Raw genomic sequence first — 14938 nt, forward strand, 5'->3', positions numbered from 1 at the left:
TTGAAACATATTTGAAAAAGACGCCAGACGACACTTCATACGTGTAATTTCCTTTTTGGTGAAACGAACTATGTCCGGAGTTAATCTGAACATCAGAAGGTAAACTAACGTGACTTTTTCAGCTTTTATTTTGAAGAGTAAGTTCGTCTACGTTTTGTCGTAGTGACGGAACGCTCCAATCGCTGACAGGCAGCTGCCAGTGTCTCGTGTTGTGATTGGTGGATGGTTGTTGACCGTTAAGCCAATCACCGAGCGTCGCACTGACCCGCGAGGCACATGACCAGCGTGGGACCGGACGGTGCTGCTCAAGGTGAGAGGACACATGTATGTATGTTATGTCACGTGTGTATGAATATAATATAATATAATATAATATATATACTTACGAAGACATTTTAAATTGTAAACAATAAAAAAACGCTACATAGTATTTTTGTTTAAAGCCATAATAAGCCGGACCGGAAACGATGCTACGTTATAGTTAGCTTAGCTAACACGCTATCCTGGTGAAACAACAGTCAGGCAGGTTTTCTAACAAAGTTATTAAAATAACTTTAAGCACTTTTCACTCCATATTGAACAATGTCACGTTTAATTGACGAAGATAAATGTCAACAGATGGAGAGCATGTCGGTCTGTTGGTGACAGATGTCGTTTTCTTTTTGTATTTAACCCTCAACAACAACAACAAACACTTTTTATTTTCCTTCCAAAGTTTCACGAATTGAAGTAAAAGATTTGAAGACTTGAGATAAATCCACCTGATGCAAGCAGAGAACAAAAGTGTGTTTGTATTCGTGACTCCATTTAGATTTAGACTTTATTTAATCCCACAGTGAGGAAATTTAGTCACGACGACATAGAAACACAAAAAAGATGCACACAATATGGAAAAAATGTACAAACACGTATAAGATGGATAAAAAAGATTTTCCTCTTGGGGGTTGGTATTTTAACCGTCATTAAAACACATTGTTGTGTTGTTTTCTTCCTCGCTGCGGCAGCATGGGCGTGTTGTCGACGCTGGTGAGAGGTCTGATCCGAGGCGCCGACCGAATGTCCGAGTTCACCAGCAAGCGAGGATCGAGGACGCACAACAAAGGCCGAGGCGCCAGGCCCACCGGGCTGAGGCTCTCCAGCAGGAAGTTCCTCACCATCCGGGCGATGATCCCGGAGTTCGTGGTGCCTCACCTGGAGGGATTCAAACTCAAGCCGTACGTGTCGTATCGCTCGCCGAAAGGCTCGGAGCCGCCGGTCACGGCGCAGAGTTTGTTCGCCGAAGTCGTGGCGCCTCGGATCAAGTCGGACTTCGAGGAGGGAAAGTTCAGCCGAGGGCAGCTGGAGAAGTACGGGCTGGAGCCCGAGCAGGACGGGAAGCTCTTCAAGCTGTACCCCAAAAACTACGTGCGTTAGTGACGCGCGAATGAACAAGACTGAAACTGATCACGAATCGCCACGCACGCAATTTCATTAAAATGTAAAATGATCCGACGCCGTTTCAATCAGGTGTTTTTTGTTGCGGTGAAATGAAATGCAGTGTTTTAATAGTCTGTGTTATGTGTCTCGTAGACGATCGGCTAACTCGGGTGACGGTAAACACGGGTAACCGGTACAACGATTGGAGCCTGTCGACTTTCTTTTCTGACGTTTTTTTTCCAGGGAGAGAATCGATCGGCCGGTGGGCGGAGCTTTTGGCGTGTTTTCAATCCGTTGTATCTCGAACTTTTAACCTGCTTCCGGAAACCGGGGTTAAGTTTGTCGGTTACCACGGCGATCCAGATCTAGTCTCAATGCACCTCGCTGATCTCACGTCATAAAACAACCCCCCCCCCCCCCCACCTTTGATTAATGGTCGATATCTGATCGATAATCATCAGTCAGCAGGTTTACTGATGATCGGTGGTTTCACCAGACTCCATTGTTATTTCCTACAATTTAACAAACAGAAACAAACTGGGAAAAAAGCAGCGGGGTTTTGCATCAAGCTCACTCAGAGTTGTGTATCTGAATCACGTATTCCAAACAAAAGTCAACAAGACTCATTCGTATCCTCCACAAGTACCCGATTCATGCGTTAAAAAAAACAAGACGATGACGACAGCAGGAAGTTGTGAGGGTGAACGTCTGTATTGCTCTCGTTGGTTACAGGACAGAAGGATTATAAACAATTTTATATGTTTTAAATACAACGTTTATAAAAATCTGTGTCGTTATGAAAATAGAGGTTTTTTTTTTTTTTGCTAGTTGCATAACTGTGTGATGGAAGTTATAACAGCCTATCGGGACCCTCGTTTATAGTCGGTCTGTACATTGCGATTAAAGGATATTTCTATAGTGCCGTTTCGGCCGGCGCCCCGTCGGGAGTCCAGTCCCAACGCCACACGTGCAGCATGTGGTCGTAGAAGGAGCAGCTGGCCAGCAGGCAGGACAGCGAGGGAGCGTCGGGGTTGAGGGGGGGAGGGATGGAGGTGGAGGAGGAGGGGGGCGGCGCCTCCGCCAGCCCCTCGGGGATGTAGCGTCCGGCGTCGTCCTCCAGCGAGGTGTCGAAGCTGGCGGTTGGAGACTCGTACTGGATCCTCAGGTGTCCTCCTCCTCCTCCTCCTCCTCCTCCTCCTCTTCCTTCTCCTCCTCCATCGAGGCTTTCCTTTGGTGCTTTGGCGGCGGGAGGCGAGCCGGGAGCGGCGGCGTCCTCCAGGGACAGCCTGGACCAGTCGGCTCCGTACGCCAGCGAGTTGTGGAGGATGTAGGAGGCGACGACCGGACAGGCTCCTCCTCCTCCTCCTCCACCCTCTTGAGGAAGAAAAACGACCAGGGTTATTTAAAAATTATAATAATTTTAGACTTCAATCACATCTTTGTCTGCAATTAATATTTCGATTAACAAGACATTAACATTTTTTTTAAATATATAAAAATGAGGTTCCTAATTAATCTGCTTTAGTGTCGTTACGTGTAAAGAATCAAAGAGGAAGTCGAACTCGACAGGAAACAAAATCCTTTGAAACCCACCGAGCGCCTGCTGGCAGTGCAGGACGTGGAAGTCGTTGTGCATGCAGGCGGCCAGCAGGAGGTGCTGATGGGTCGGATGCCACTTCAGCCTCCACACTCCTCCGCCAACGGGCGTCTCGGCGAGCGGCTGCCGCATGTTCCTGCCGTCCCACAGCGCCACCTGCTCGTCGTAGCTGCCGGTGGCCACGATGTGTTCCCGGTGTGGGTTGCTGTGGATGCTGCACACGCCCATCGAGTGCCTTCAAAATAAAACGTTTTCCAGTCACCGAACTGTTCAGAAACGAGGCGGTCGACGCCGACAATCAAGACGTCTCGCTACCTTTTACTGGTGAAAGTGGGACTGGAGGAGCCGAGCCGAAGGTCCCAGCCTTTCAGTTTACAGTCGTCCCCGCCTGGTGAGAAAACACACACACACACACACACACACGCGTGTTTGTTCAGCTATCTTTGTGAGGACATCTGCTGACATAATGCATTCCCTAGCCCCACCGCACCCTTTCTTAACCGTAACCACGACAACAATGTGACAAACCCCCAACCACCAACCAAAAATCTAATTCAAATTTTAACCCTCAAAATGTAGTTTGAAGGGTCAAAAATTTGTCAAAATATCCTCATAAATAATCTAAAATGTAAAGTGGTACTCTCAAAGATAGTTATACAAGTAAACACACACACACACTATCAAAGATACAGAAACCTGTTGCCACGTCACTCCCAACGGGTATCATTATGACTACAAGGTGAAGACTTTCAAAATAAAATCTATAAGGGATGAACGATAAAAGAAAATCTGCATTTTTAGAATATTATTATTATTCTGACCTAATTAATTACAACTAATCTGATAAGTGACAGGTTGGTGAATTAAAAAAAACAACCAAATTGAATTGAATGTATTCAATCTGAAAAGTGCGACATTACCAGAATAAAGCAGCTGCGTGTCCCAGTAGGAGAAGGCTGCGATCCAGGCCTCGAAGTCGTGAGCTTTCCACTGAGACAGAGCCGTCAGGGCGCCTTCGGCCGGAGAGATCACGCTGACGCAGCCGGCCGAGTCGCTGCACGCCACCCGCACATCGCTGCTGTGGACGTTTTGGGACACGACCACTGTGAGTTTTTTTTTTTTTTTTTTTTAACAGTATTTAACAGTGTAAACATCCAGCAGGAGGCGCTCCGGGTTGCCGGTTACCTGTCCATCCTGCCGGTGGACCAGTCCAGCGACAGAGCCAGCCGCTCGGCTCCGACCTCCAAGCTGCTGAGAGGCTGCAGACTGCGGCCGCCTGCCTACCGGAGACACACGGGCTTCATGAATGCAGACATTGAACACTCACAGCACAGTAAAAACAAAATGTGCTCAATGCAGAGGTGCTGCAATACCAGTGAGTGCCACTAGAGGTCGGCTCCAAAAAAGCCTCCAGCTCCATAGACTCCCATTCAACTTCTCTCATTAAATATAAAGTCAATAAACTTTTTCCACGAGTTATTTCGGTGTTGTTAGCTAAAGTTGCTCCTTTTAATTAAATTTCTGGAGGTCCATCTGAAAATAATCCCTCATTCATTTGAAAATTAGCCTCAAAAAGCAGTCAATCTGTTTGATTGACAGGCCCGTTGTGCAGTCAGGTTACAGCTCGTCCAAATATGGTCACTTCCCGCTCCCAACTAGCAAAGACGGCTTTTAACTTCCATCATCCTGCAGGTTCTTTTGACGTCTCATTCCTCACCTGACCGTCCGACAGCGTGAACAGCTGCAGCTGTCCCGTAGCGGCTGCCATCCCCAGAACTGCCCGGTCCGACAGGGGAACGTGGCACCTGAAAAAAATGAAAAACAAATGAGCAAGAAGGAAGTAAAGCAGCAGACACCGTTGGGAAAAAAAAAACAAACCCCCAAAAAACCCCAACCCCTCACTTCTCACCATTTCAGATCTAAAATGGCTGCTGTGTCGACGCGCTGCAGCTCGGCGAGAGGAGGGCTCATCGGTCCTTCCCGCCGGAATTCGAAGAGGTAGAGACGGCCGGTCCGGCTCGGGGCGGCGGCGTCTTCGGCTCCCTGCAGGGCAACGAATGACGAGACGGTATTAAGCACGATGAAGTCTGTATGAACGAGGAGCAAACTCTTTTTTTTTTTTTAACTATAATGAAGCTGCAGCTGCTGAATGACGGAAGGTCTAATTGCAGGTGCATATTTCATGAAATTAATTTATTATTTGATGTGTGCATCAATCAGTCCCTAAAATCAGTAAAAAAAAATAAAAAATTAAATGTATTTATACCTCATATAAAAATCACCGGTGACTTTCTAACGTTTTGATCCGATATCTCCCAACATAACCTGCTCGGGTTAAGTTTGCAGCGTCGGTTACCATGGTGATCTAGCTCACCTTCCCTGGCTTTTGGTCTCAACATATAACCTTGCTTTGTAGGTAGTACACCCCCCCTCCCCCCTTTCTGGGCTGCAGGTTTCTGGGGGGAGGAGGGGGGTGGGGCTGTGTACCTGTTGGTAATCCAACCTTTTTCAGAAAAGGATGCAAGTTCTGGTTTTACTGAGCAACAAGGACAGCAGTCACGTGTTATGATGGACCACGTGACGTGGTTCTGTTTTTGGACCACAGGTGTTTATTGGGGGGGGGGGCGGCGGGGGTGTCACCGTTACCCCTTTCTGCAGCTGATACGTCCCGCAGGCCAGGACGTCGTGGCTCGACGGTACCGGACACCACTCCACCGTGTCGGCGCTCAGCTCCGTGTCGAACACCTGCAGGCTGCGCGTCCTCGACTTCCAAGCCATGACCACCTGCTGTGCATAACGTCACCGTGGCCGGTGCAATAGCTGTAAAAGAAAACATATATATATATTTATAAATATATAAATACACGTCCTATTTGCGACAACTAAAGTAAACTCAAGATACGTCTACGAAGTAGCATAATAATCCGCTCGGTTGCTAAGCTAACCTAAACTATAAATGAACGGTTCGGTCTCGCGCGAGGCAAACTGTCACCACGTGGACACTTCAGACAGGAAGCGAATATTTTAGGGGAAGTAATTAAAATGTCCGAAGTGAATCTAACACGGATAAATAACACTGAATGTCTACAGAAAAACAACAACAACATTATCAACAAAACTCACATGGGTGTCCGAGCGTTGACTGCGACGCTCTTTGCGTGCTTACGTCATCGCTGGGCGATAGTGGTGCATTCACGTACCACAGCAAAAAAAAAAAAAAAAAAAAAAAGGAACCCACAGCAATAGACATTCAAAGGACTCGGAAAGGCAACGGATTTTAGGGATTGGTTTTTTTGTCATCGTTAGTCAGAGTTTAGGATTTGTGCTTCGGTTTGTTGCTGCAGTCATTCCGTTAGTATGGTGACATCTGCTGGTCAAACGCTTGTATTTCATTTGCGTAAAAACTTGTGACTTCAACACGGTAACTTGCTGTTCTTCTTTTTTTTTTTGTGCCGGTTTATGATATAAAAACAAATAAAAAAAAACAACAACACCACTTTAATTGTGAGTCTATTACTTTGCTTTATTTTTTTTTTTTTAATATATATTTTCCGTTGGTGACGTAGCAGGGCCTCGTCCCCCGGTCGGTCACGTGACCTCTCGGCGTCGCGCCGTCACATCGGGAGGACCGAGCAGCCGCCCGTCGACACAAACTCTTCGTCGGGTGAAACGTCGCCGGTTCGCGAGCGGGACGAGATGGATTTCAACGTGAAGAAATTGGCGTCCGGCGCCGGACTGTTCTTCACGCGAGCCGTCCAGGTAACGACAACCGGCCGCGCGTGCCAGAGCGACGCTTCCGCTCGCTTTTCTCTTTGACAGCCGGCCGTTACCGACGCCGCGGCCGGTGAACGGTTACGAGAGTCCCGGCGTCGCAAGTTTATTGTGTTTTTTGTTTTTTTTTCCCGGTACGTTTCGCTTCGTCTGAGGCGGACAACGTTTCTCGGTAATTCAGCGACGTCCCCGGTCGTGGTTTTAGGCCGGTGGTCGTGACGAGACAACCGACCGTCGGGGCAGTTGTTGTTGTTGTTGTTGTTAGCCGCCGGGGTTACCTTATTTTACGGAGCGTAACGTAGCAACGTATTCGTCATTGATGAGGTTAAATGACGTCAGCCAACTGCCATGTTCAGGTTCACGTTAATTCGTTCGGATAAGTTTGGAGGGTGACAGGACGAGGTGGGACGTCAGAGGGACGTCAGAGGGAGCCCGAGCAGCTCGTGAACCGGACCCCCTCGTGACGTCACCGCGTCACGTTGATCTCGCTCTCGCTTTTTTTTTTTTTTTTTTTTTGCAGCTGCAACCATTAGTCAATTAATCAATTACTTAACGGGCAGAAGATTATTCTTCAGCTATTTCAATAATGGATTAATTATTTTTTTTATTTTTTTTTTGAGCAGTGTAGGAAATTGATCAAATATTTGGGAGGCAACTTTTGCCGTTGTTGTTGAAAAACAATGTTTAAAAAAAACAAAAACAAAAACATTAGACTGATTTAGTGCATAAAGTTGCTGTTTTGTTTTTTTTTGTCATGTGATATGAGCCCAGATTAAACCAACATCACCAACATGTGCCAACAGGAGTAAATATAAAGCATATATATGTATAATTCACAAGTTACCTACAAACATAGTCTGAACAACAACAATTTATCAAAATTAGATTGAATGAAATTATGGCTAACTGTGGCCTAAATTTGTGAATATAATTAATTCTTCACAATCTCAAGGAATTGTTTTGCCCTTTGATAAAAATTTTCAGTGTCATTTTGGGCATTTTTGCCTTTTGCCCCACTTCATTTCCAACGCTAGTTTTGAGTCCTTTTGTTGTTGTTTTTAAATAAAAAAGCTTCCTAAATGTAAATAATTATGGTTCTTTTAGTCCTTTTGTGTAAATGAATTGAATATATTTTAACAGTGGACTGTTAGTCGGGCTTATCGACAGATTTAAAGAAAAACGAATCGATTAACTGAGAAAATTATGGACAAATTCAATAATAGTGAAAGTAATCTTTTCATGAATAATAATTATTTAATAGTAGATGCCAACCGATATTTGATTTTCGACTGAAACTGAGGTTCAAACATTTGCAATAGAGGCAACTTTATTGTCCAAAATGACATCGGTGGCTTGTAAACGCGGCCGCGAGTGTAATCAATAATGAAATAAGTTTTCATATCGGACGACATCCATTTCAAATCTCCAGAACCAGACGTGTGTGAGTTTTTGTTCTTTCGTCTTTGCGCTCCGCCTCAGTTCACGGAGGAGAAGCTGGGCCAGGCGGAGAAGACGGAGCTGGACGCTCACTTCGAGAACCTGATGAGCCGAGCCGACTGCACCAAACTGTGGACGGAGAAGATCTTCAGGCAGACGGAGGTCCTGCTGCAGCCCAACCCAAGTATGGCATCACGTGGTGCAAAACAATCTGGAGTAAAAGTCTCCAAGCAGAACGACTGCCAGCTCAGTGCGCACTCAGCGGCCATTTTATTAGACTTGGTCTGAAAATAAAACACAAACGATTTAATGAAGCTCGTAAATGTTCGGTTTTTGTTGACATCGTTGGAATCGATCGAAGTTTCTGACACACGATGAGAATAAATTACACGGTAAAATAATGATTTATTTTTTTTAGAAAAATGAATAAACACTTATGTACACAAAAAAATTCGGTGGTACTGTACAGCATTATATTTGCTGCTGTTGCTAATTAATTTCATTTTTTTTTTATGAGTAAAGTGCCGTTGAGTTCAACACTTAAACTTAAACATCCGTGACGGTGTCGACAAAAACGGGATGTTACTGAGGAAAAAAAAAACTAAAACTTTTACGCCGGAGAACTTTTTATCCGAGCAGTTAAAAACGTGTTCGTTTAGATGAATTGAGTTGAGTTTAAAGGTGCCCTGTGGAGAACAAACTAAAGTTACATGTTGTATATCCTGTCCCAAAGCTGATTTGTTAGCTATTTAAATTTGTGCATGGTCGGCAGAATAGTCTGAAACTGTGTGTCTCGTGTGTGTGTGTGTGCGTTTGTGTCTTCACGTACAACACAACACAAAACCCCCTGAAATATTTGCTCTCTAGCACCACTAGTGGTTAAAAAACACCACAGGGCAGCTTTAAAAAAAAAATGGGGCTGGCAAATACACATGTAAAAAAATACAAAATAAAAAAAAACACTAGTATGGTCGTCATAGCGACAGGAAAAAACAACACACATGACCCTTATTTATAGCGTTATTAGACGTCTTTATAGGCTTTGCAGTGATATGGATGACGAGGGGGGCGTCTAACTTGTGACTTTTTGATTCTCCATGCCACAGTTGATCACACTGGTGAGTACCCCCCCCACCCCGTACCCCTCCACCCCCCCCCTCCTCCCCGCCCTTCTCCAGGGCCCCCACCGTGGGAAAAAAAACAACCTTTCATGCCTTTTTGAAAATGAAGCTGCACAAGAAGTTGAAAAACAGGAACCCCCCCCCCCCCCCCCCCCCCAAAAAAAAAGAAGAAAATAAATAAATAATCTGAATGAAGTCAGCTGTGAAACCACACAGTGACTCAGTTTCAGCCTCCGTTTGACCGGCTTCCACCAAACTGTTATTTTCTATTATTTCTATTATAGAGGAGATTTTCCCATCTCGTCTTCATCTTGCTTTTTAAAGCCAAAGCTTTAATATTTGTGGTTTTCTGTCCATATTTTTATGGATCTTTAACAGTTTTTTATCTTGTCAGGTTTGAGTCTTTTTGTCAAAATGTTGCAAAATATTCACGGGAGCTTTCAATTTTTACTAACTTTCAACGAAATATGTCGTTAACAGGAACCGGACTGAAAAGTATTGCAGCTTTAAAAGTCACCTTTTCAAACTACGCTCGCTTTATTCACAAAAATGAACTCATCATTTACAATCAGCTCGGCTGCCTCTTCCTCTTATCAGCAAAACAAACCTGCTGCAGGTTAAACTGGAAAAATCGAAACAACCAGAAAAAAACAAGACGTGAACGTGACAACCAGCATGTGAATGGTGAAAATGTAAAATTTAAGTTTTATATAGTTAGTTTTACAGCTTCTAGTTGTGAGAGACTGCACTTTGTTTTTGTGCACACAGTTTGTGTTGAATTGAGATGATTTAAACAGCATCTCAAGCTCTTATTTTGAAAGGCTGACATAGTCGTTTGTTTCTATATTACAGTCACAGACCGTCTGTTCTGGAAACATACGTCACCTTCAGTAGTTTTTAATTTGTTTTACTTTTAGACACGAGTTCAAAACAGAAATAAAACATTATTAATAAAGTAAAATATTTCTATGATGTGCAGCTTGTTTATTATCAAAGGAAGTGATTACATATTTCTTACTTTGTCAGGTAGTGCTTGACATTTTTTTTGTTTTTTTTGTTATTGTTGTTGTTTTGTTTGTTTTTGTTTTAATTCCACCAATTTTACCACAAATTGTTTTACTTAAAACTCAGAGAAAATCTGCTCAACAATAGTTTAGCTTGTAATATGGACAGAAAACCACACCTCGGATGATGAAGACGATATTTCAGCTGTGAAGAAGAACCGATAAACTCTCATTGATGAGTGAAGCTGGTGGAACAGAGTCAGAATTCAGAAACAGGATTTCAGCTTTCAACCGTCGTCTCATTTATTTATTTATTTGACCATTTCCCACACAGTTCACGTTCATCGTGGCTTTTCCATGTCTTCCTCACGTCACCTCTTAAAGGTTCATCTCTCCGGCTTCATATCTGTGACAGTGTGTAGTGATTAGTGTGTGTGTGTGTGTGTGTGTGTGTGTGTGTGTGTGTGTGTGTGTGTGTGTGTGTGTGTGTGTTCAACAAACTCTTTTTCCTGCAGGTTTCTGTCACATGAAGAGTTTTCCACAAGTATTCACTGTTATGACCCGTTGGACAGCGTCAGAAGCGTGTTATTAACAGTAGATCACATTTTATAGAGTTAAAACAAGACTATTGTAATTGATTACAAGTATTTTGAACAGGAAATCATTATTTTAAAAAAAGGATGAAACAAATCAAAATTACAGAATGACACAAAAACAAGAATGTAAACCAAAGTTGTCCTGATCAAGTCTGAAATTGAAATCATAGAAATATTATTAAAATAGAATTATATAAAAGTGAATTTCAAAATTATAATTATTTAACTACATTTAAGTTGAATACAGTGAAGGAGGCCTTTGTATTTTGTGATTTCTTTTTCAGAGACGTCCTGAGAAAAAAAACACCAAACGAAAGCTTGTTCGTCAGATTTGTTTTCTTCTTGATGAGTATTTCTTGTTATTATCTTCATCCTGTACTTGTGGAAAACATGTTTATTTGAAGTGCAGCCGTGTAATTCACCGGATTTGACGGTCTGGTGATACATAATAATCATTCGACTGTTGTGTCATTCTGGTAGTTTTAAAGCTCCGTATCATTTTCAGTATTGTTATTAGATTTGCTAAAGCTGACACAAGGAACTATTTTGAGTCCGGTCTGAACACTCTGTTATTTAGAAGGACTTTGATTTGCAGTGTGAAGCTCTGCAAACAGACAGACGAGGCTTTCTCAAAGGATTTTATTTAACTGATGACATATTTTTTTTTTTAGCAGCGGACAAAGTAACAAGAACCTTAAAAACATTTCTGTGTATATATTTAGACGTATTGATTCAATTCAATGACCGTTTTCTGATTTCGAAGCAACCCACTACATGAAATTTGTCACAAGCTGCAGTTATTGAGCCCCTTTACGTTGTAAGGTGTTCATGTTATTTTGTCCCGCTATGTTTTTCATACAAAAGTCAGTTTTTATTTTCAGATGCTGCAGTTGGATAAAAGAAGCCTCTCATGTATTGATTAAATAATAACTACTCCCAACAATTTTGAGAATAAAGTAGAAATTTTGAGAATAAACTAAATATTTAAACGCAAAATTAAAAAAAGTAGTAGTAGTAACCATAGTAACCTACGTTGCCTCGTGGTAAACGTTTGACTGGCATGGCTTCATACAGAATTCATATTTAAATAGATGATGTACAAAAGTAGATAAATCTGGCATCGGGTTGTTTTGTGTTTGGAGGCTTTGTTAATAAATACACAAAGATGGAAGAGCTGGAAAGTATTTTTGAAGTATTTTGCTTGAATACAGTGTTGTTGTTGTTTTTTTAAATTTGAGTTTTTACCGATTGAACTTTTTTCTTTGTTAACAGCTGCAGTTTCTTTGCAGCTAAAGATCTCAGCTGCTCAACATAAGCCATCCAGTAACAGTATAAAAATGTACAAACTGGTTTATCAGCACATTGAGCAGTTACACAATTAAAAATGACACTTTCAAGTAAATGGATCAATAATTTAATAAAAGTGCAAAATCAAGTGCAATGGGGTCCTATAACAGTTCTTTATTTTTGTTGTACAGGTACTTCTTTTAATCTTAATGTTTGGCCACCAGGGGGCTGAAATGTGTCAAAAAACACCTCCACCATATGCAGAATCACAAACTTACATGTTAATAAAAAGCAGCTTTTTGCTCCTCCAGCAGACAGAAGTCCAAAAGTTGCTCTTTTTTTTGGGTCTAGTTTTTATTTAGTCTAGTTTCTTAGTTTTTTCCTGCTGTGTGGTGAATTAAACCGCCCCGACTGTCTCTGCAGGTGCCCGAATCGAGGAGTTTTTCTACGAAAAGTTGGACATGAAGGTGCCGTCCAGGGTCACCAACCCACAGCTGTTGGGTCAGTACATGCAAGATGCAGCGAAGGACTTCGGTCCCGGGACTCCATACGGTGAGTAAGAAAGTTAAAAAAAAAAACAATCTTAAAAGGGGTGAATAATTCAGATTATGACTTCTGACCAAATGCAAGTTTCCTCTCAGCATTCCTGTCTCATTTTTAGGTTTTTTTTATAAACTATTTTATCTCCCCTGTTTATATCAATTCAAACTCTGTAAATATTTGGATTATCTGCCAGTATAATGAATTGCAACTCAACAACAGCACAAACTCCGACACGAACGTCACAACATTCACAAGCAGGCAAATTTGTAACTGCTGAATCAAGAGCACTTTAGTTTTATCTTAGTTAGAAGACAGATAAATGGAAAACTTTGTGCAATGTTTTAGACGCCTGGTATTTTAGTTTTATCTTAGTTAGAAGACAGATAAATGGAAAACTTTGTGCAATGTTTTAGACGCCTGGTATTTTAGTTTTATCTTAGTTAGAAGACAGATAAATGGAAAACTTTGTGCAATGTTTTAGACGCCTGGTATTTTAGTTTTATCTTAGTTAGAAGACAGATAAATGGAAAACTTTGTGCAATGTTTTAGATGCCTGGTATTTACATACTTCTTCCGCTGCATGTCTGCCGACCCCACAATCTCGTACAGGCCAGTAAATCAGTTTTAAATATTTAAACTGTATGATGTAAGAATATCCTCTCTGCAAGCAGATAGCAAAATAAATTCATTAAATGAAATGTTAATGCAAGACTCCATAACTGAATGGGCAGATATTTAAAGCGATTTCCTGCTTAAAGCGTTTGAAGAATATTAGATTAAACTAATCTACTTTTTCTAAAGGAAAACAGTTTTATTTCAGCAAAATTATTGAATTTACAGAGCAGAGGTTTTAAATTTGTTTTTGTTTTTTTTTGTTCGTTCAGGACTCTTTTATATTGTGTATACAGTGGGTACGGAAAGTATTCAGACCCCTTTAAATTTTTCACTCTTTGTTTCATTGCAGCCATTTGCTAAAATCAAAAAAGTTCATTTTATTTCTCATTAATGTACACTCAGCACCCCATGTTGACAGAAAAAAACAGAAATGTAGAAATTTGTGCAAATTTATTAAAAAAGAAAGACTGAAATATCACATGGTCATAAGTATTCAGACCCTTTGCTCAGTATTGAGTAGAAGCACCCTTTTGAGCTAGTACAGCCATGAGTCTTCTTGGGAATGATGCAACAAGCTTCTCACACCTGGATTTGGGGATCCTCTGCCATTCTTCCTTGCAGATCCTCTCCAGTTCCGTCAGGTTGGATGGTGAACGTTGGTGGACAGCCATTTTCAGGTCTCTCCAGAGATGCTCAATTGGGTTTAGGTCAGGGCTCTGGCTGGGCCAGTCAAGAATGGTCACAGAGTTGTTCCGAAGCCGCTCCTTTGTTATTTTAGCTGTGTGCTGAGGGTCATTGTCTTGTTGGAAGGTGAACCTTCGGCCCAGTCTGAGGTCCAGAGCACTCTGGAAGAGGTTTTCTTCCAGGATATCTCTGTACTTGGCCGCTTTCATCTTTCCTTCAATTGCAACCAGTCGTCCTGTCCCTGCAGCTGAAAAACACCCCCATAGCATGATGCTGCCACCACCATGTTTCACTGTTGGGATTGTATTGGGCAGGTGATGAGCAGTGCCTGGTTTTCTCCACACATACCGCTTAGAATTAACGCCAAAAAGTTCAATCTTGGTCTCATCAGACCAGAGAATCTTATTTCTCATAGTCTGGGAGTCCTTCATGTGTTTTTTGGCAAACTCTATGCGGGCTTTCATATGTCTTGCACTGAGGAGAGGCTTCCGTCGGGCCACTCTGCCATAAAGCCCCGACTGGTGGAGGGCTGCAGTGATCGTTGACTTTGTGGAACTTTCTCCCATCTCCCTACTGCATCTCTGGAGCTCAGCCACAGTGATCTTTGGGTTCTTCTTTACCTCTCTCACCAAGGCTCTTCTCCCACGATTGCTCAGTTTGGCTGGACGGCCAGGTCTAGGAAGAGTTCTGGTCGTCCCAAACTTCTTCCATTCAAGGATTATGGAGGCCACTGTGCTCTTAGGAACCTTGAGTGCTGCAGAAATTATTTTGTAACCTTTGCCAGATCTGTGCCTTGTCACAATTCTGTCTCTGAGCTCCTTGGACAGTTCCTTCGACCTCATGATTCTCATTTGCTCTGACATGCAC

At 42.4% G+C, this 14938-nt stretch overlaps 3 protein-coding genes across 14 annotated transcripts in view; 2 read left to right on the forward strand and 1 right to left on the reverse strand.

Moving 5' to 3' along the window:
* The first annotated feature begins 261 nt into the window (after positions 1–261).
* Positions 262–1491, forward strand: mrpl41 (mitochondrial ribosomal protein L41). 2 transcript variants are annotated; one of them, XM_069166067.1, is made up of 2 exons: positions 262–310; positions 1005–1491. In XM_069166067.1, exon 2 carries the CDS (start codon positions 1006–1008, stop codon positions 1411–1413), a length of 408 nt encoding a protein of 135 aa, XP_069022168.1. In that variant the 5' UTR covers positions 262–310; position 1005; the 3' UTR covers positions 1414–1491. The 2 variants fall into 2 exon arrangements, with proteins under 2 accessions (XP_069022168.1, XP_069022169.1); XM_069166068.1 differs by having other exon boundaries at positions 291–324.
* A 352-nt stretch (positions 1492–1843) lies between these two features.
* Positions 1844–6210, reverse strand: dph7 (diphthamide biosynthesis 7). 3 transcript variants are annotated; one of them, XM_069166054.1, is made up of 9 exons: positions 6137–6210; positions 5660–5833; positions 4923–5056; positions 4731–4818; positions 4199–4293; positions 3934–4091; positions 3329–3401; positions 3010–3248; positions 1846–2790 (listed from the first exon to the last, which is right to left on the reverse strand). In XM_069166054.1, the coding sequence occupies exons 2-9, from the start codon at positions 5789–5791 to the stop codon at positions 2330–2332; spliced, it is 1380 nt and encodes a 459-aa protein (XP_069022155.1). In that variant the 5' UTR covers positions 5792–5833; positions 6137–6210; the 3' UTR covers positions 1846–2329. The 3 variants fall into 3 exon arrangements, with proteins under 3 accessions (XP_069022154.1, XP_069022155.1, XP_069022158.1); XM_069166053.1 differs by lacking the exon at positions 6137–6210 and having other exon boundaries at positions 1844–2790; positions 4199–4289; positions 5660–6099; XM_069166057.1 differs by lacking the exon at positions 6137–6210 and having other exon boundaries at positions 5660–6097.
* A 355-nt stretch (positions 6211–6565) lies between these two features.
* LOC138208290 (endophilin-B2-like) overlaps positions 6566–14938 on the forward strand; it is a 31273-nt gene continuing 22900 nt past the window's right edge. For 3 of the 9 annotated variants that reach the window (XM_069166058.1, XM_069166063.1, XM_069166065.1), the window contains exons 1-4: positions 6567–6772; positions 8264–8405; positions 9328–9339; positions 12653–12781. In XM_069166058.1, coding sequence (XP_069022159.1) covers positions 6710–6772; positions 8264–8405; positions 9328–9339; positions 12653–12781 — 346 coding nt within the window. In that variant the 5' untranslated portion in view covers positions 6567–6709. Of the gene's footprint in view, positions 6773–8263; positions 8406–9327; positions 9340–12652; positions 12782–14938 lie in introns of all 9 variants that reach the window. The other 6 variants (XM_069166059.1, XM_069166064.1, XM_069166066.1 and 3 more) reach the window with 4 other exon arrangements.

The sequence above is a fragment of the Embiotoca jacksoni genome, unplaced genomic scaffold (assembly GCF_022577435.1).
Source record: "Embiotoca jacksoni isolate LCO1_2020_lvr unplaced genomic scaffold, fEmbJac1.0.p SCAF_37, whole genome shotgun sequence".
Lineage (NCBI taxonomy): Eukaryota > Metazoa > Chordata > Actinopteri > Embiotocidae > Embiotoca > Embiotoca jacksoni.